The sequence below is a fragment of the Ochotona princeps genome, chromosome 14, assembly GCF_030435755.1.
Source record: "Ochotona princeps isolate mOchPri1 chromosome 14, mOchPri1.hap1, whole genome shotgun sequence".
NCBI lineage: Eukaryota > Metazoa > Chordata > Mammalia > Lagomorpha > Ochotonidae > Ochotona > Ochotona princeps.
Window position 1 is genome coordinate 62796752 of NC_080845.1, and position 20905 is coordinate 62817656.

General features: G+C 47.9%; 1 protein-coding gene across 3 annotated transcripts in view; it reads left to right on the plus strand.

The window, feature by feature from the left end:
* Positions 1 to 14614: 14614 nt before the first annotated feature.
* Positions 14615 to 20905, plus strand: part of BICD2 (BICD cargo adaptor 2) — a 46277-nt gene continuing 39986 nt past the window's right edge. For 2 of the 3 annotated variants that reach the window (XM_058672143.1, XM_058672144.1), the window contains exon 1: positions 14616 to 14981. In XM_058672143.1, the coding sequence (XP_058528126.1) occupies positions 14742 to 14981 (240 nt within the window). In that variant the 5' untranslated portion in view covers positions 14616 to 14741. Of the gene's footprint in view, positions 14982 to 20905 lie in introns of all 3 variants that reach the window. The other variant, XM_004598820.2, reaches the window with a different exon arrangement.

The window sequence follows — 20905 nt, forward strand, 5'->3', positions numbered from 1 at the left end:
ACAGTGTCTAAGGCAGAGGCCAGGACAAGTGAGGGACTGAGCCAAGCTAAGTCAGAGCAACCACTGGCATGCATGTGATCTATGGCTAGGAACAGGCCCAGTTGGGGAGCTAAGGGGACACCCTAACTGGGTTGAGGTTCCCACCAAGGGGTGCATGTGCTGGAATGGGGGCTGCGTTCTGATCAGGAAATGGTTGTAGTCTCCCTTGGCACAAGTGTGGACTGGGACTGGATGTACCAGGCCGGGTCAGACCCCAACACCATCTGGTGTCTGGAGGACCAGGGTAGATGTGGGACTGACTAGGCTGGGTCTTAACCCCTACTGAGCCATATGTGGGCTGTATGTGGGTATGGACGAGCCATGGCTGGGCTGAAACAGCCAACAGCAAGAGCCAGATTGGGTTGAAGGCCAGTCAGGAAAAGCCACTGTTCCTGCTAGGACAGGAGGTGAACTGAGTAGGGCTGGCTCATGGACCCCCTGGTATGCGTAAAATCTGGCATTGGGAGGGGTTCTGATGGAGGAGCCTGGGCAACTCCTCTGGCAGGACACAGTCCCTGCAGGTAAGCACAAGAAGCATGATAGGAAACAGCCCAGAATAGACCATGGAAAGTTTCCCACTGGCATACATTTGGCATGGGTTGGGGGCGGACCAGGCTGAATCAGTTCATGTCATCCACTGGCAAATCCAAGCACCAGAACAGAGTGTGGGTTGAGCCAGGTTTGGTCACGACAAAAACCAGTGCACAATAAGGAATGCCAAGGTGAGATGAGCTTGTACCGGATGTGACCGCAGCACCCAACCAGTACACGTGTGAGAATCAGGGAGGGAGGGGCAGAGCCGGCAGGGGAATAAGGGTGGTGTCCCCTTGCTGGGCAGCTACTCCCACTGGAGAGCATGGGCTGGGATGGGGGTAGACCAGACTAAGCAGGACTACAACACCTGTGGGCCTCATGTGGACTAGATCAGGTAAAAGCCAGGCTGGACTGATTGTTCCCACTGGTTCAAACAACAATTAGAGTGGGTGAGGATTGTTTGGGCTTAGCCGCAGCATCAGCTGGCAGAAACTGGCACTGGGGGCTAATTCTGTCAAGTTAAACCACAGAACCGCCTGGAGAGTGCATAATCTGGGAGTGAGAGCAACCTGGGAGGGAAATAGTGGGCTCCTCCCTCTTGGGTTACCACTCCCACAGGAGGGCATGAAAACTAGGACGGGGGCTGGGGTGGCTAGACAGAGAGGCACTCAACAACAGTGATTAGGGCTGGATAGTTGAGCTGCTTAGATAGAACTAAGCTTCAATACCCATTGACATGTACGAGAGCCAAATGGGATGTGGGACAGACTGGACTAGTCTGCTACACATACTGGCAAACCAGGGTAGGGGGCAGGCCTGGTGGGGGTTACTGTGGATCACTCTGAATAGGCTGCAGCTCTCACTGGTTTACCTGAAGGCCGAGTGTGTGCTGGGCAGAACCAGGCTGGACTGCAACACCCATTGGTTCCAGTGGAGGTCGGGGCTGAAACAGAACCAACCCAGCAATTGCAACCACCAGCTGATTGGGGCGATGGACTGTGCCAGACCCTGTGCTTGCTAGAATACACAAGAATCTGGTCTGGGAATACCTCAAAGTTTCTTTGGGGATCTGCCCAATTGAAATGCTGGACTCAGAACCCTAACCAAGAAAAGACAAAAGACAGAACAAGTCAATCAACCACCTCAGCTATATGTTGGCAGCAAAATGCTGGGCAAATGGAGACTCTATGATGGACTATGTCAATTAGTGGATTCTTCAACGACCTCATCATGCTTGGAGTGGCGAGATTGGCAGTGAGTCATAACTGGTGAACTATCAAAACCACTTGAGCAAGTGTTTCAGAGCATGCCCCACATTCAGGACTTGGGGTGGGTGGGAAACTGGGTGGGGCTTCTCCCTCAATATCCCCCTCAGATACATGAAGGAAACAATATGGACATAATAGTCTTACCCCCTCCCTATAGCCCTTGAACCTTTTTTCCCCTAATTAACTATATAAAGATTATCAAAAAATATAATAAAAAATCAAATTAGGAAAAAAAAGAGAGAAAATGTCTGTGAATTTCCTTTGCCCATTTTTTCACAGTGTTTTTTTGTTTGTTTGTTTTTTGTTTTTTGCTGCCCCTGGGTTTCTGAAGCTCTTTACAAATCCTGGATTAAAAAAAAAAAATCCTGGATATTAGTCCCCTGTCACTTGTGTAGTCTGCGAAAATTTTCTCCTGTTGGTTCCTTCTTCACGTTTTTAATTGTTTTCTTTGTTGTACAGAGACATTTTAGTTTGACATAGTCCCATTTGTTCATTTTGGCTTTGACTGCCTATGCTTTTGGTGTCTTTTCTAAGAAGTCTTTCCCTGTTCCTATTTCTTGGAGTGTGCTTCCTATGTTTTCCTTTAATAGTTTGATGGATTCTGGGTGTAGAATTAGGTCCTTGATCCATTTAGAGCTGATTTTTTAATACTGTGACAGGTGCGGGTCTCACTTCTTAATTCTGGAAGGTGCTATCCAGTTGTCCCAACATCATTTATTGAATAGACCAGGCTTTTTCCCTGGATTGTTTTCAGTTTTCTTGTCAAATATTAGTTGTCTATACATGTGTGGGCTGCCTTCTGGTGTTTCTATTTCATTCCACTGATCTTCTCTGTTTCTGTACCAGGACCAGACTGCTTTGATAACCACTGCTCTAAAGTGTGTCTTGAGGTCTGAAATTGTGATTCCTCCAGCTTGGTTTTTATTTTTCAGGTTAACTTTGGCTATTCATGGCTTCTTGTGTTTGCAAATGAACTTTTATATCATCTTCTCTATTTCTGTGAAGAATGATGTTGGGATTTTTAAAAAAGATTTATTTTATCGCAAAGTCAGATATACAGAGAGGAGGAGACAGTGAGGAAGAACTTCTGTCTGATGATTCACTCCTCAAGTAACCACAATGGCCGGTGATGCACCGATCTGAAGCCAGGAGCCAGGAACTTCCTCCAGGTCTCCCATGTGAATGCAGTGTCCCAAGGTTTTGGGCCTTCCTCGACCGCTTTCCCAAGCCACAAGCAAGGAGCTGGATGGGAAGTGGAGCTGCCGGAACCAGGACCAGCGTCCACATGGGATCCCATTCAAGGTGAGGACTTTAGCTGCCACGCCTCCCCACCAGGCCCAATGTTGGGATTTTGATTGGGATTGCATAGAGCCTGTATATTACTTTTGATAATACAGACATTTTGATGATGTTAATTCTGCCAATCCAGGAACATTTTATAGTTTTCATCACAGAGGTCTTTTACATATTTAGTTGGCTTAATTCCCAGATATTTAAAATTCCTCTTCACTATTTTAAAAGGGACAGTACTTAAAATTTCTTTCTCAGCCATGGAATTATTTGTGCTCATTAATTTTGTATCCTGTTACCCTGCCAAAGTCTCTTATGAGTTTCAGTAGTGTCTTGATTGAGTTTTTTGGTTCTCCTGTGTAGAGAATCATGTCATCTGCAAACAGGGATAATTTCAGTTCCTCGTTTCCAATTTGGATTCCTTTAATTCCTTTTTTCTTGCTTAATAGCTCTTGCAAGGACTTCCAATACTATATTGAAAAGTAGCGGTGACAGTAGACATCCCTGTCTAGTTCCAGATTTTAGTTGGAAAGGCTTCCAGGTCTTTCCCCATTTAGAATGATGCTGGCATTAGGTTTTTCACAAATTACTTTGATTGTGTTGTAGAATGTTCCTTCTATGCTTATATTGCTTAGGGTTTTCAGCATCAAGTGGTGTTGGATTTTATCAAATGTTGGATTTTATCAAATTCTTCACATCTATTAAGATGATCATATGGTTTTTATTTTTCATTTTATTGTGTGATATATTACATTTATTGATTTGTGGATGTAGAACCTTACCTGCATGCATGGAATGAATCCCACCTGGTTGGGGTGAATGATCTGCCTAATGTGTTGTTGGATCCTGTTGGCTAGTATTTTGTTGAGGATCTTTGCATCTGTGTTCATCAAGGATATTGGTCCGTAGTTCTCTCTTTCTGTTGCTTCTTTATCTAGCTTTGGTAGTAAGTAGTATTGGCTTCATAAAAAGAATTTTGAAGAATTGCCTCTCTTTCTATTGTTTGGAAAAGCTTGTGGAGGATTGGGGCAAGTTCTTGAAATGTTTGGTAGAATTCAGCAGTGAAGCCATCTGGTCCAGGACTTTTCTTGGTTGGGAGGGCTTTAAGTACTGATTCAATCTCAGTGCATGTTATTGGTCTATTTAGATTGCTATTTGCTTCTTGATTCAATTGTGGTGGATTGTATGTGTCCAAAAATCTATCCATCTCTTCTAGGTTTTCTAATTTGTTCACATATAGTTGCTTGTAATAGCTCCTAACAATTCTCAGTTGTATCTGAGGTATCTGTTGTTCTGTTTCTTTTCTCGTCTCTGATGCTGTTGATGTGTATTTTCTCCCTCCTTTTTTTGATTAATTGGGCTAGTGGGGAATCTACTTTGTTGATTTTCTCAAACAGCTCTTTAATTCATTGATCTTATGTACAGTTTCTTGGTCTCTATTTGGTTTATTTCCTCTCTTATTTTGATGAATTCTTTTTTCCTAGTAATCTTGGGATTGCTTTGCTGTTGTTTTCTAGTTCCTTCAACTGTAATGTTAGCTGATTTACTTGATGCCTTTTTAATTTCTTAACATAAGCATTGATTGGGATGAATTTCCTCTTAACACTGCCTTGATCGTGTCCCCTAAGTTTTCATATGTTTTCTTGATGCCTTCATTTGTTTCAAGCAATTTTTAAATTTCCCCTTTGATTTCCTCTCTAACCCACTGCTCATTTAGTAATATATTATTCAGTCTTCATGTGTTTGCAAGACTTTTTGGTTGTTTTGACTTCTTGGTCTCTAACTTCACTCTATAATGGTCTGAGAATATGCTTGTTATAACTTCGATTTTTTAAAAAAGTTGCTGAGGCTTGTTTTGTGGCTTATAACATGGTCAATTCTGGAGAAGGTTCCCTGCACTGATGAAAAAAAAAGTGTATTCTCTATCTGTAGCATGAAAGATTTGATAGATGTCAACTAAGTCCATTTGCTCTAGAGTTTGGATGAGTTCTATATCACATGGGTTTTGTTGTTTTCTGTTGTTTTCATCTCTTCAAAACACTTCCTTCTGATTAAATCATTCAATGACTCGTAGATCGTGAAGTGGCATAATTTTCTTCAAGGAGGTTCTTGATTTTCATTTCTTCAGCTACACATTAGTCATTTAATAGCACGTTATTTAACATCTTGATGTTGTTAACTTCTTTTTTCTCCCGAATGTTGATTTTGTTTTGTGGCTCATCATTTAAGGGGATGTATAGTAGCCGTGTAATGGAGACTGTCATATCTAGTAACATGTCATTTAACTTCAGGCATTGTAAATTTCTATTTTTCTTTTTATTGTTGATTTTGTATCATGACTTTTCATTTAAGGGGATATATAGTAGCTGTGTAATGGAGACTGTCATATCTAGTAACATGTCATTTAACTTCATGGCATTGTAAATTTCTTCTTTCTATTGTTGATTTTGAATCATGACTTTTCATTTAAGGAGATGTACAGTAGCTGTGAAATGGAGACTAACATTCAGATGTGAGGATGTAGTGTGGTATGCATTTCTGCTTCCAGACAAAGATGGACCTACAATGAAACTGTTTACTATATCTTGACAATAGGATTCTGGACTCTCTGCCATTGTCTATGCCTGCAATGATGGACATATGACTGAGTATGAAGAACTATATCTTAGTAATGATATAGAGGAACTAGGGGGGAGGGAACTGGGGAGGGGGTAAGGGAATATGAAACTGTATTATAAAATAATAACAATAATAATAAAATGTATTTAAAAAGTCTAAAAAATATATTTATTATTATTGGAAAGCCGGATATACAGAGAGGAGGAGAGGCAGAGAGGAAGATCTTCCATCCGATGATTCACTCCCCAAGTGAGCCGCAACGGGCCGATGCGCGCTGATCCAAAGCCGGGAACCAGGAACCTCTTCCGGGTCTCCCACGTGGGTGCAGGGTCCCAAAGCTTTGGGCCGTCCTCAACTGCTTTCCCAGGCCACAAGCAGGGAGCTGGATGGGAAGTGGAGCTGCCGGGATTAGAACCGGTGCCCATATGGGATCCTGGGGCGTTCAAGGCGAGGACTTTAGCCACTAGGCCACGGCGCCAGGCCCGAGTTCTATTGTTTTTTTTGCTGAGTTTCTGGGTTTTGTTGTTGTTGTTCACTGATGGTAAATGGGTATTAAGATCACCCGGTATGATTGTATTGGAGTCTGTTTCTCCCTTCAAGTCTATTAATGCTTGTTTCACGTAGCTAGGTGCCTTGGCATTTGTTGAATATATATTTATTATGGCGATATCTTCTTGCTGAATGGATCCCTTGATCATTATATGGTATCCTTCTTCATCTCTTTAATGTTTTTCACGTCGATGTCTATATCATCTGATGTAAGATTGGCTACCCCCACATGTTTTTCCTTACCATTCCCTTGGAATATCTTTTTCCATCCTTTCACTTTCAGTTTCCTCTCACCTTTGTTAGTGAGATGTGTCTCCTGTAAGCAGCAGATAGACAGATTTTGTTTTTTGATCTATTCCTCTAATCTATGGCATTTGGTTGATGAATTTAAACCATTTACATTTGTCGCTGTCCTACAGCGATGGACTTGGTGCACAGAGCCGATAATAACACACGTGGACCCTGACTGATGGTCAAAAGCCGTAGTTTATTAGTGGCATCAAATTTTATACACTGAGGACCATACAGGATAAGGGAGGAAGTATTGAGCTCATCAACAAAACCATCAATGCTTTTGTTTGGAACTCTTTTGTCTTGTATATTCCACCAGGTGTTCTCATATACATGCTCTCCACTCAACTGTTCTTATGCAAATGATATCCAATAAGGTATACAAAAGGTAGCCATTTGGTTATTCTCCTCCAAATATTATCCAACCACCTGTAATCCTGTGCTCACTGACCTTCTACGGTCACAGTGTCCTCCTACATACATTCAATGTTAATATGGATAGGTGGCAGTTTGGTTCTGTCATCTTAGTAATGAGGTGTTCTTTGGTTGAGTCTTCTGTTGGCCTTTTAGTGGGATGTTCTCCACATTTGCCTTTGATTTTGGTAGCTGCTATTCCTTTACTCTTTCCTGAGTGCATCTTTGAGTATTAGCTGTAGGGCTGGTTTGGAGGACACGAATTCTTGGAGTTTTTCTTTATTGTGGAAGAATTTTATTTTATTTTCAAAGACAAAAGGAAGCTTTGCAGGATATGTTATTCTGGGCTGACATTTTTTTCCCTTTTAGTGTCTGGAATGTGTCACTCCATTCTCTTCTGGCCTGTAGTATTTCCCTGAGAGGTCAGCTGTGAGTTTGATTGGGTTTCCTCTATAGGTCACTTGATTTTTTTCTCATGTGTACATTTAAGGATTTTTTTTCCTTACGTTCAACTAAAGAGAGCTTGATTATCCTGTGTCTTGGTGAAGGTCACTTTTTGTCAACCCTGTTGGGAATCCTGTGCTCCTCCTGGATGTTGTTTCCCAATTCTTTCTCTAGATTAGGGAAATTTTCATAGATTATTTCATTGAATGCACTTTTAATCCCAGTTGCTCTTTCTGCACCTTCTGGAATTCCCATAATTCTTATGTTGGGTCTTTTAATTGTATCTTTTAATTCCTGGGTACTTTTTTTTTTTTTAGCTTGGCCTAGCTCTACTTCCAGCTTTTTGTTTGTTTCCTCCAGGTAACAGGAAATATCTTTCAGTTCTGATAGTCTTTCTTCTGCTTCATTCATTCTATTTTTTAGACTGTCCATTGTACTTTCAATTTGCTCCACTGTATTTTTAACTTCTGAAATGTCAGCTTTCATTTGATTCATTTCCTGTGTAACAAATTCTTTAAATTTTTTCAACTATTATATCATGTGCTTCTCATTGTTGGTCAGAAACTTTATAATAAGTTTTCTGAATTCTGTCGCCCATTTTTTCAGTGTCTTCCTCAGCTCTGAGGTTGGTAGAGGCTTTTGTTCCTTTATTGAGGAATTCTGGGTAACATTCATTGTTCCACTGTTTCTTTTAAGTTTTGACATTGCAATCTTGTTTGGTGTGTTTTTCTCCTTAGTGCAGATTTCTAAGATGTATTACCTATAGGTCTACAAGTCAGTTTTTATGTTCAATCAATGTCCTGGGTTAGGAAGACACCAACTGTGACAGATAACTGGCTTATTGGTGGCGCTGATCTTGTCTAAACACGTAAGACAGTGCCGGCGGAGCACTGCCTGAGAGCCGGGGCTGTTGGCTTTCTGATCCTGGAACCACACAGATTCTGCAGGATGCAAAGCTGGTGCTGTCCTCCCCATGGGATCAGCTGGGTATGACTAGTTGGAAACGTGTCCACTCCAGTGTTCAATCCCTGTGCTGTTAGCTCTGAGCCACCACCAGTCTGCCCTGTGGAGTCCACAGCTCCCTTACCATTTGTTACTGGGCCAAAATATTCAGCAGGGTTGGTCAGTCCCAGCCTGTCTTCACCTCCCGAGCTCCCCGTGTGAACCCAAGTTCCCACCTGGCTGCCGCAAGGGCTGATCTGTGGCCACCGCTGGATACCCGATTGTTGCCCCAGTCCAGAGCACAGCTCATGGGTGGCTGGTGGGTTTTCTGTTCCCTGTAACACCACTCTGCTATCATTGCCTCTTCCTTGTGTCCAGGAGGGAACACCCTATCTAACGATTCTCCGCCATCTCAAACATGTCTGTACCCTTTGCTGCCATCCTGATTCTCATCTTCCATCTATTGGTTCACTCCCCAGATAGTCTCAACAGCTAGAGTTGAGTTGATTTGAAGCTAGGATCCTGGAGCTTCTGAAGAACCTATGTGTTCTCTGGCTTTGTGATCTCTGCTTTAATGGCTTGGCTCTGGGCTATGTGAACTCCAGACCTGATAATCTATGTGACACCTGGCAGGACACCTGGCAGGTCAGGTAGGCAGACCACTCCTCAGGCAGGGTGTTTGATAAAATTTACCGCCCTATAGCTCATTAATTTGTAGCTTTTGGAAGTTGCTCGCTTCAAACCTACCAATAGAAGCCTGCCAACTTGCTCTTTTTGAAAGTTAACAGTTAAAACTGACCAATCATGACTGTATAATTATATGGAATTGTCCTGAAATGTATAAGAACCTTGTGCTGTTCAAACTCGCTCCTCTTTTGCCTTCCTGCTCTTTTTCCACCCTGCTGTTCCCGCTGCAGCCTTGACTGCAGCTGCCCCTCCCCTGCCCAGCCCTGCTGGTCTGGGGGAGATGTCTGGGAGACCTAGGCTAACCTAAATAAACCACCTTTATGCCTTAGCACCAACTTCAGACTTGATGATTTTCTGGGGATACCAGAATCCGGCACAACACTTCTTCCGGATCTCCCACATGGGTGCAGGGACCCAAGGACTTGAGCCATCCTCTGCTGCGTTCTGGTGTCATCGGCAGGGAACTGGATCAGAAGTAGTTTGCTGGGACCTGAACTAGCACCAATATGGGATGCCAGTGCTGTAGGTGGAGGATTTAGAAATGTACACCGCTGCATTAGCCCCTGAAGCACATTAAAAATTTTGTGAAATTTAATTTCTCTCTCTCTCTCTCTCTCTCTCTCTCTCTCTCTCTCTCTCTCATGTGTGTGCATGGTTTGGTGACATACCTAAGAAATCATTGCCTAACCCAAGTCCACAAAGATTTATACCTACAGTTCTCGTCTGTGTGTATTAAAGTATACACTCTTAACAGTTAGGGTCGTGCCATAGCAGGTAAAGCTATTGCCTGTGATCCCAGCATCCTACATTATTTCATGGGAGAGATTTGGATGAAGCTCCTTGGCTCTTGGTTTTAGGCTAGCTCAGTTCTGGCCATTATGACCACGTAGGGAGTGAACCAGTGGGTAGATCTGTCTTCCTATCTCTCCCTCTCTCTGTGGGACTCTTTCAAAAGCATCATCATCATCATCATCATGACTTTGACCCATGTGGAGCCAGTGTAAATTTGTTGTGAGGTAGGCTCCAACTTCATTCTTCTGAATATGAATGGAAATCCCCTTGTTGCTGGGGCATTTGTGTGAAATCCGTGCAGTTTCAGCTACATGTTCATTTCTGGGTTCTCAATTCTACTCCACTGATCAGTTCTGAGAGGAGAAACAAAACAAAGCAAATCAAAGAAAACTGGCTAGGATCTTGGCTGTTCTTACGTGTGTGGGGAATCTACAGGTCAACCTGTAGGGCTGTAGGGCCTGGTCCATGCTTCAGCCTGGCTCAGCCTTTGGTTATCATCCTCAAGACATGATCCCTATAACACTGTCCAAGTATCCAGTCTGGGGATCTCAACCAGTCATAAACCCCAAAGGGTCAATATTAACTTGGAAACCAATCCAATGACAACAGCTCTCCCTTCCCACCTCCTAAAGAGCACACTCAAGCACATAGGCACACACCATCATGCCTAGCTGCCTTGAATTCACCCCACCTTGGATTACACTCATGTACAATTCCCACATCTTTGTGTCTCTGGGGCGAATCTTCTGTGCCCTGCAAACCCCTGCTCATCCCTTAAGGCTCAGCCGATGCCTCCTCACTCCAGGCTGCCCTATGGCTCTCCCCCACGCACACCACTGCAGCAGACCAAGCTTGTGATGTCTGTCCTGTCTGCAGCATGAATCCCCAAGGGCAAGGCTCTGTCCTGCTCCCACAGAAAGACTGGGGTAGGAGGAGCTGGGTTCACACCCCAAGCTCTCCAGACATAATTCATCTGACCTTGAATGAGTCATTTACCTTTGTTGTGCCTCAGTTTCCTCATGTGTAAAATGAGAACAGTGATACTTGCCTTGTAACTTTTTTGTAAGATTTAGGAAATAAAGCAAATACTCCCCAAGTGCTTGGCCTAGAGTTGAGTCCTATAAATGTGTTGTGATCTTCAGTACTGCCATCGTTATGATTTAACCCCCAAGACCTGCCGTAAAGGAGGCGTTTACCAAGTGAATGATGCCTGGGCCAAAGATATCTTACAGTACCAGCCAATTTTACCCGGGTGGACCATTGCCTGATAGAAGAGGGTTTTGCTTCCTGACCAGCCAGGGGTGGAGAGGAAGCTGTATTTAAGGAGGAAGGGATTTATTTGGGCAGCCATTGCTGCTCAGGGAACAGTGTGGAAGGCATGAGCAGAGCCTGTCAGCACGATCCCCCATGTTCAGGTCTCAGTGGGAGCATCTGCATGAGGACCCAGAGCCTTTGCTCATCATGGCAGAATGGGAAGGCTGGGAAGACATCCCTCCCTTTTGTCCCCAGGCCCCTGCTAAGCAATGTAGTGCTAAATGGGGCCACCATATATGTTCCTTGGCAGCTCCAAGTCCCACCTCAACTTGCTCTCTGCTCTTCCCCTTCTGTCTAAGCTGCTTCCAATATCTAATGTCCAATATCTAATGTCCAATATCCAATGTCTCCTGCCCTCCTTCCAGAGAGGGTACATCTAGGGAGCAGTGCCCACCAGGCTACCTGGTCTGTAGGACTGAGCTAGACCTCCAGTGAGACCAGAAAACACTGGCATGGTCAAAATCTTTTCTAAAGTTGGAATTCTAGGGGGAGACCAACAGATCAAAGAGAAAACAGAGTATACAGAGCCCACCAGAGAGAACCAAGCTGGGCAGGGGAGTGGAGTGATGAGGAGTCAGAGAGGGGACTCTCTAGGGAGACTGTGACTATTTGACTCTGGCAGAGTGGGATGTGACCTCTTTTAGGTGTAAGTGAGAAAACATTGGGAGGAGGAAATAGGCAGGACTGGGTCCAGAGGATGGATGGATGGGGCAGGCCAACTCTTAGGCCAGGTTTGTCCTGAGTGTAACCTTTGCTGATGGAGTGAGGGGTGAGGGGTGTGCGGCAGGAAGTCAAGGACAATACCATACCAAGAATTTGGCCCTGGGTCTTGTAATGGATTGTGAGATGAACAAGATTATGCAGGTCAACCACCTGACCATGTTGGCAGAACTGACGAGTGCTCAACAAGAGGCACTCATCCTCTATGTCCAGATGACCTGGTTCTCCCACCCTTGGCCATCTCCTACTCTCACATCCTTGGTAAGATCAATTCCTGCGTATAGCTCGGTCCCTCTCAGGGGCTGCCTCCTCAGTGAAGCTTTTCTTGATTCCCTGCTCCCCACGAGAGCTTTCCCAGGGCCAAGGACTTTCTAAGGACAGCTCCAAGCAAATCAACCCAATTGACCATCTACTCCTGCCACAGCTGGACACCTTAGAAATATGTGTTTTTTTTCAGTTTCGCAAGTCAACATATGACACCTTCGTCTCATGTAAATGAACATGTACTCACTGAGAAGAGTCAAGGCTCTCAGCGCTGATTCCAGGTTTGGGACACAGAATACAAGATGATTCTGGATTGACTGCCCACGGGGCAAGGAAGTAATTTTAAAATTCTGACTCTTTGAGAGGAGATAGGGTCATCTTGAAGGAGGTCCAGTTGGCTAAATCTGATACCACTTGAGCATACAAAAAAAAAAAAAAAAAGAAGGAGAATATTGGGTTGAAACCCACTGAATTAACCTAAGAATACATGGATCTATAAAGTATATGAATGAATCAGAACGGAGCGTCTCCTTACAGTACTGAGGGCATCTCAGAAATGAAGGACTGATGGGGGAAAAAGTAGCTAATATACTAATAATTAATTCTGGTAAGAAGTATCAATTGAGTCAAGGTTTAAGAAGTGACAAGACAGATCCAGTGCAATAGCCTAGTGGCTAAAGTCCTTGCCTTGCACATACTGGGATCCCACATGGGCCTCGGTTCTAATCCCAGCAGCCCTGCTTCCCATCCAGCTCCCTGCTTGTGGCCTGGGAGAGCAGTCGAGGACGGCCCAAGCTCTTGGGACCCTGCACTCGTGTGTGAGACCCAGAAGAAGCTACTGGTTCCTGGCTTCAGATAGGCGCAGCTTTGGCCGTTGTGGTCACTTGGGGAGTGAATCATCAGATGGAAGATCTTCCTGTCTGTCTCTCCTTCTCTCTGTATATCTGATTTTCCAATAAAAATAAATAAATCTTAAAAAAAATGTGACAAGTTACTCATTACTATGTCAATTAATTCCATAATGATGTAAATTTTTGCTGATGGTATGTTGGAGCTTTCAATTGACTGGGATGATACTCTGCTGGCTCTGTCATCAGACCAGAGAGGGTATACCTAAGAAGCCGTTGAACTTGACGGGACAATAAGATGCTGGACTCTATGTTTGGTATACGCTTGCAATGGGGAAATCTCAACTGAACTTGAGCTGTGGTTATGCAACAAGGTGGAGGAATCCACCATGGTGGGAGGGTTTGGGGAGGGGTGGGGAGAACCCAAGTATCTATGTAACTGTGTCACATAATACAATTACTGAAGTTAAATAATAAATAATTAAAAAAAAATGTGACAAGATATTTGCACGGTCTCAAAATGTCTGCCACCACATGGATTACAATGGGAAAACATACAGGTGACCAAAGGGCCACAGCTGACATGGACTGTCTGCCACTCTCCCACTGTGCTCAGAAACCGGTCCAGCTCAGTGCCAACCTTGTCAGAAGTGGAGCACGTGTACCTGTGCATCAGTCCGAAGGCACTAGGGAGACCTGTCCACCAAATTCAACTGCAACCCCCCAGAGCACCACCACAAAAAGGCTAGTGGACCGGGAGGCTGAGGGACAGTGGCAATGCCCTGTGTGACCCTGACTTTAGGAAGCCTGTAGAAAATGTCTTGAGCAGCAGGAGTGGTGCTGCCTGGGAACATAATTAGGCGCTGTGTGTGTGCACCAGGTAAGAAATGCAAACGTAGGAAACGAGAGTGGCTTACAGGAAACGAGAGTGGCTTACAGGTTCCAGGAGGGAGGAGGGAGCTGGGCGACTCCCAGGCTTTGCCTTGGGGACTGTGGGTTGTCTAAAGGAAGGCGGTTGTCTCAGGGAAGGAGGCATTAGCCGACCTCATCAGCAGTGTGTTGTGTTGGTTTTGGACTCAGTGGGATGAAGTGCAGACACGTTTCATCCTAAACCACGTCGGGGTCAAGGGCGGTTATCGAGGCCCAAGGAGACAGATACCCCGGTTCCAAGGCTAAAATGGACGCAGGTGAAGCAACTCTATCAAGCCTGTCACGACGCTGTGTCTGTGCACTGTGAGTCGTCTTCTTGAGCGAGGAAGCAGGGCCTGGGTCAAGCTTAGAATTTGACCTTCCCGCGAACCCAGGGCACGTCTGTGCTAACATCTCCAACCCCAGATACCCGACTCGGTGAGCGCCGTCCGGGGCACCGGGACCAATCCTGTCACCGCTTGTGATGGCGGCGCCGAGGACCAATCCACGATCGGGGCTGCAAGCGCAGAAGGCGCGGAAGGCACGACAGGCCCTGCTGGCGAGGCGCGGCGGGACTACAATCCCCATAAGCGCTTGGGCGGAGAGCGCGGGCCAATCAAGGCCGAGGTCGGGCGCGCGCTGGGAGCCACGGGTAGTGTAGGCTCTGCGGACTACAGTCCCCGGCGTGCCCCGCGCGGGGAGGGGTGGTGGCGGCGCGGGCGGCCGTCGGGGCTGGGCGGCGGCGGCGGCGCGGCGGCGGCGGAGAAGGGTCCGGCCTGCGGCGGCCTCCGGGGAGCCGGTCCGACGCGCGGCCACCATGTCGGCGCCGTCGGAGGAGGAGGAGTACGCGCGGTTGGTGATGGAGGCGCAACCCGAGTGGCTGCGCGCGGAGCTGAAGCGGCTGTCTCATGAGCTGGCCGAGACCACGCGTGAGAAGATCCAGGCGGCCGAGTACGGGCTGGCGGTGCTGGAGGAGAAGCACCAGCTCAAGCTGCAGTTCGAGGAGCTCGAGGTGGACTATGAGGCTATCCGTAGCGAGATGGAGCAGCTCAAAGAAGTGAGTCGCCGCCCTGCGACCTGCAGACTGATCGCGCGGGCCTGAGCGAGCACACTGCAGGCGGCGTCCGGGGACGGGGCCGGTCGAGGTCGCCGCGCCCGGCCCGGGGGATGCGGGGCGGACTCGGGATCCGGGCTTGCCGGGGGGTCTCTGGCTGCGGGGTGGAGGCAGGGTAGCTTTAGCGGTTAGGGACGCAGGTGACCCGCCGGGAGGTGCCTGGCCCGGGTGTCCCCCGCTGTCACCCTCCGGATCCCCCCCGCGGGTGCAGGGTCCCAAGGCTTTGGGCCGTCCTTGACCGCTTTCCCAGGCCACAAACAGGGAGGTGCTCGGCCCCGTCAGTGGGGCGACGCCTGGGAGTCGGGGTGCGGGGTCTTCAGGCCGTCACCGCTGGGATGTGTGACTTCCCACGTCTCTGTCCTCTCCTCCCGACTCCCCCCTGCTGTGGCGTCTGGAGGGACACTTGGGCGACTGTCATCTGTCTGTGGGGAGAGTCTTCTGAGAGCCTGAGGGGCGACGTAGTGGCTGTGAGGGTCCTGGGAAATCATCCTGTGAGAATTTGAGTGTTTCTTTTGTGCCGCGAGTGACTGCCAGCCTTGTAGTGGAGGTTGGAGGAGAGGTTGTCCCCGGGTGATGCTGTCCCGTGCTGGAGATATGACTGTGGGTCGGAACCCTCTTGTGAGGGCAAAATGGAGGAGCAGTGTTGTCTCTTGAAAAAGGCTGCTGTGCTTGGAAAGGCCTGGTCTAGCGTGTGTCTCTGACAGGTGCCCCTTTCCCCTCCTGTCTGTGCTAATAAGCTCTTGGCTCACGTCCAGGTACCTCTGCTCCCAGCCAGCCTCTGTAGGGTCCTGGACCCTTTGGAGCCCCCGTGGCCTCCTGGAGGAGACTCATAGGAGATAGTGGAGAGGAGAGAGAGTTAACCCACATGGATGTTTATCCCCTGGGCAGAGAAGGCTGCTCAGTATGCGATGGGTCCCGAGCATCACTCGCAGGTGGGGCGTTGGTGTCCTCTGCCGGCCAGACCCTGCTGTACTGGATCCAGGTGTGGCCTTCCAGCAAGGGGAGGGCTGTGAGGTAAGGGGGTGGGAATGCCCTGCAGCGATTCTGCTCTCCTGTGGCGAGGCGCGCCCACTCTGCCAGCTGCAATCCTTCCCTCCCTCCAGGCAGGCAGCTCTGTTCTCCGTGCAACAAGCCAGCCAGCCCTCCCCGTGGAGTGTGCGGGGAGCTCCTCCCTGGCAGCCCCCACAGTCCCTGTCTGTGTGCAGTGTTTCTCTGGCAGCGTCCACTGTAATAAGGGACTGTCAGTGACCTAACTGGTCTGCACTGTGGGGCCTTTCAGTAACCAGCTCTTTGCTGTTAGGGACACATTCTGGTACCATGAGAAATCTTGGCTCCGTTACCCAGCATGCATCTTGTGAGTGAGTTCCTGGCACAGTTGGGAGGAGGGTGGAACTGCAGCTGCAGGTACTTTTGGACAGCTGCTCAGCTGGTTCAGTTGCCTCCCAGCTGCCTGTGTCCTCGCGATGTGGTTTTGCACAGATTGCCCTCTCGCCTCTAAGGTGGGATGAGATTTCTGCTGGAGTAAGCAGGTGGTAGAAAGCGTGCCTCAGATCCAGGAGGGCATCCCGGAAAGTTTGCATCAGTCCCTCTCATCCCGCAGTGTGCCTGGTCCTCACAGCACAGGCTTCTATTAACCTGTACAGTTATGCCCAGTATCATCGCTGAAAATACCATGTCTTATTTCACATCCCAAGATTGGTGCTAATGTTTGTGGTGTGTGTGGGGGGGGTGTTCTCCCACAGGTGAATTCTTTCAAAGGTTTATTTCTCCGACAAAGTGGGTTTAATTACTAGCAATTATGCTACAAATGGCATTGCATATGTTCCCCGGCGTTGATAGATGGTGCAGCTTCTGAGAGACGGAAGCTGGCACCGCATGAGTGGGTGTAAGGGGATCCTTTGCGAGGTTGAGTGGGGTCAGGGCTTGCTGCCTTCCTCGCTCAGTCTGTGTCTTGGTGACGCTGTGGCCTGGGTTTTGGTTGAGCTTGGAGGTGCGGAGGCTCCCCAGTGGTTTGTTTTCTTTTGTTCTTTTGAGCCTTGGTGAGGGCTGCATCTGTCCCAGGTCCTACTGGACCCTCTCCCTGTCACAGTGGGGAAGAAGCCTAGGCAGGCTTGACGCAGGCACGTGGTTTTCCTGGTCCTGAGTGGCTGTGTGGGACATCCAAAGAGACAGGTGGGTTGGGGTGGCACAGCAGGTACTGTGGGTAACTCGAGGGCTTTGGGAGAAGGGGGCACTTGGTCGCACAGCTTGCAAAAGCCTGATATGGGGTGGAAGCTAAGACCTGAATCCCCGAGGCGTGGAATAGACCTTGTTTCCAGGGTCCTGTAGTCACAGAGAAGGCTACGGAACCCAAAGATAAAGGCCCTGTGTTTGCTCGTCACTAACTGCTAGAGTGTGGGTTAGGGGTCCTGAGGGAGCTTTAACAGCCCTTCTACTCTTGAAAAAGGTCTGAACCTCCCAGTTTGAGTCATGGTGCTTTTCCTCCTGTAAGGCACACCTGTGACTCTCAACAGTTGTGGGATCTGGCGTGGAGTCTGCCAGCCCTGGACATGCAGTAACTCCTCCAGCTAGTCCTGGCAGCATGAGGAGGCGTGGCCCTGGCCACCTTCCACCGGACAGGCGGCTGGCACAGCTGCAGCGGATGCCAGGCGTGCTTGAGGCTTAGCAGGTGGGGCCAGAGGGAGGCCTGAACCCAAGGCTGGCAGTGTGTAGGCCCCGGGGGATGCCAGCACCATCAGGCAAGAGAGGAGCTGCCTGCCTGTGATGTAGTTTCATGGTTTTCGTACTCTGAGTTGGAATGATTTGGACCCTGCACAGAGCCACTTGCCTGTCTGGGCCAAAATGATTAATGCCTGGTTAATAATGGTGCCTGTCGCCCCATCAGCTTTCCGTAAGCCTCAGGTGATCACTTCTCCTCCTTGGATCTGAGCATGTGGCTTTGAAAGAGCCGTAGCCCAGGTCTGCGTGAGGTTCCTGCCGAGCCTCCTTGTCGTTCGGGGACCTCAGCTCCTTGCTTTGAAAGCAGAATCAATCTTGTCTTTTGGGGTGCCTTCCCCATGTTTGGGTGAAGACCTGGTTTTTTAGTTGATGTGTGGGGTGCCTGAAGTGGCAGAGACTGGGGAGCAGTGATTGTCCAGCGTCATGTAAGGCTGTAGGGGGTGGCTCATTGGCCCTTCCTCTTGTGTCCAGTGCTGAGAGTGTGGCCCCTAGAGCTGACCCCCTGGGCCAGGAGTGCTCAGTGTGTAGCTGCCTTCTCTGGATGCAGTCCTGCTGCTGCAGGCCAGCCTCACCGTGCGTGGGAACAGTGAAGGCGGCTGAAGACATGGCAGGATCGCCTTCGCCGATTTCAGAGCAGTGCTGGACTTCCAGGTTCAGGGGCACTGAGGGCTGGCTGCTTTTTGAGAAGTGACTGAAGATTGCATGGGAGCCCGAGACCTCACTTCCTGCCGACTCTTGTTCCTGTGTAGGCCACAGATGCCATGCAGTGGGCATGCGTAGATCGCGGAGCTTGACTCTCTGAGTCATAGAAAGGCGCGCAGGTTTTCATGCATCTGAAGGTGTTGTGCATCAGAAGCAGTCAGAATGGTTTGCTGTTTATGGATTTTCCCTTTCAAATGCAGATTTTTGCATGGCTTCTCTCCTAGGCTTAACACTTTGTTAAAAGCCACCTCATAACAAGTTTAACCAAAGTGGAAGTGAGAACAGGGTGATGCCTGTGCCCACGTCAGGTGTCTGCAATGGCCAGCCTGGCCTTCTGGTTACTGTCCCTCAGTTCATCTTATATGACTACTTATCTAGGTATGTCAGTTGTTCTGTTGAAAAAATAAGGCACTTAAAGAACTTTGTAAAAAAAGCTTATTTATTTTTATTGGAAAGGCAAATTTATAAAGAGGAGATACAGAGAGAAAGATCTTCCCTCAGTTAATTCACTCCCCAAGTGGCTGCAACGGCCAGAGCTTAGCCTATCTGAAACCAGGAACTTCTTGCAGGTCTCTTACATGGGTGCAGGGTCCCAAGGCTTTGGACCATCCTTGACTGCTTTCCCAGGCTACAAGCAGGGAGCTGGATGGGAAATGGAGCAGCATCCTTATGGGATGCCAGGGATTGCAAGGCAAGGATTTAGCCCCTACCCCACCGTGCCAGACTCTTAAAAATGTTTGTTTGGTTTTTTTTTGTTGTTGTTGTTATTGTTTATTTGAAAAGAAAATTCACCCAAGTAGCTGCAGTGTTCCAGGATGGGCCAGGCCAAAGCCAGGAGCCCAGAGCTCCGTCCGGGTCTCCCACGTGGTGACAGGGGCCCAAATACATCATTCACTGCGTCCAGGCTTGTTAGCAGAGACCTGCATTGAAAGTAGAGGAGCCAGGACTTCAACACTCTGATGTGGGATTCTTATGTCTCAAGTAGCAGGTTAGCCTGAGCTGGCCCTAGGACTTTTTTTTTTTTTTTTTTTTAACGTAACCACAGTTGAATTTTTTTTTTTTTTAAAAGATTTTATTATTATTGGAAAGCCGAATATACAGAGAGGAGGAGAGACAGAGAGGAAGATCTCCCATCCGATGTTTCACTCCCCAAGTGAGCCGCAACGGGCCGGTACGTGCCAATCCGATGCCGGGAACCTGGAACCTCTTCCGGGTCTCCCACGCGGGTGCAGGGTCCCAATGCATTGGGCTGTCCTCAACTGCTTTCCCAGGCCACAAGCAGGGAGCTGGATGGGAAGTGGAGCTGCCGGGATTAGAACCAGCGCCCATATGGGATCCCGGGGCTTTCAAGGCGAGGACTTTAGCCGCTAGGCCACGCCGCCGGGCCCGAAAACCACAGTTGAATTTTTACCCCTGAAAACCTGTTAATAATTCTTTAATGTCGTCTGTTGTCCATGTGTATGAATTCCCCCCAAAACTGCATTTGGTTTTAAGTTGCAGTTTTCATACCAGCCACTAAAGCAGAGGACCTGCATGATGAATTTGGTTAAACAAGGAGTTATGCTTGGCTCATCCTAGGGCCCTTGTCCATCCCTGTGCAGTCACAACCTGCAGTGATTGGCTGGGATTCCCACTTAAGCTGCTTCTCTAGGCATACAGCTCTTGTCTTTTTTTTTTTTTTTTTTTCCTCTTCTGTTTTAGAAAACTGATTAGCTAGCTTTTGTACTGCTACATTGTTGTTATCTGTTCTAGGTCATTCCCCTTACCTGTCCTCCCCACCCCCCATAATGCATCTCAAGTAGCAGGGCGCATTGTGTCAGTTGAGATAACCAGTGCTCTAACCCACGAGGCAGGAATTGCTTTCAGAATGACCCTAAGCCAGCCCTCCGCTCTGTCCCTCACTTTCTTTATTGCAGGCCAGTACAACCCTGGCAGCCGCAGGCATGTGCTGCTTCCAGCTGCGTGTCCGATTCCAGCAGTTTGTGTGAGCATTGGGGTCAGGAACCAGCAGATAGGAGTGCTTTCTGGCTCATTCCTTCCCTCACTTTGTAATGCTACATTTGTAGAAAGATGACAAAGGTAGTACATAGAGTTCCTGTTTATTCCACATCCAGTTGCCTGTGTTAGTAACATGGTGTATGTACAATGTATACTTACGTGTATACTTTGTGACAAGTGATAGATTCATGTGCAGGCATTGTTGTTAAAGTCCCCACTGCATCCAGATGGCCTTAGTTCTTACCTAATGTCCTGTTTGTGTGCCAAGGCCCCATCCAGGCTCCTACATGATATTCAGTTATCAGCTCACAGAGGCCTTCTGACTGCGATGTTTTCTCAGGACCTTGACAGTTTGGAGGAAGATTGGTCAGGGGTTTTATGGATCGTCCATGGTTGTCTGGTGTCTTTCTCATGATGAGGTTGTAATTACAGGTTTGAGAGGGCGGATC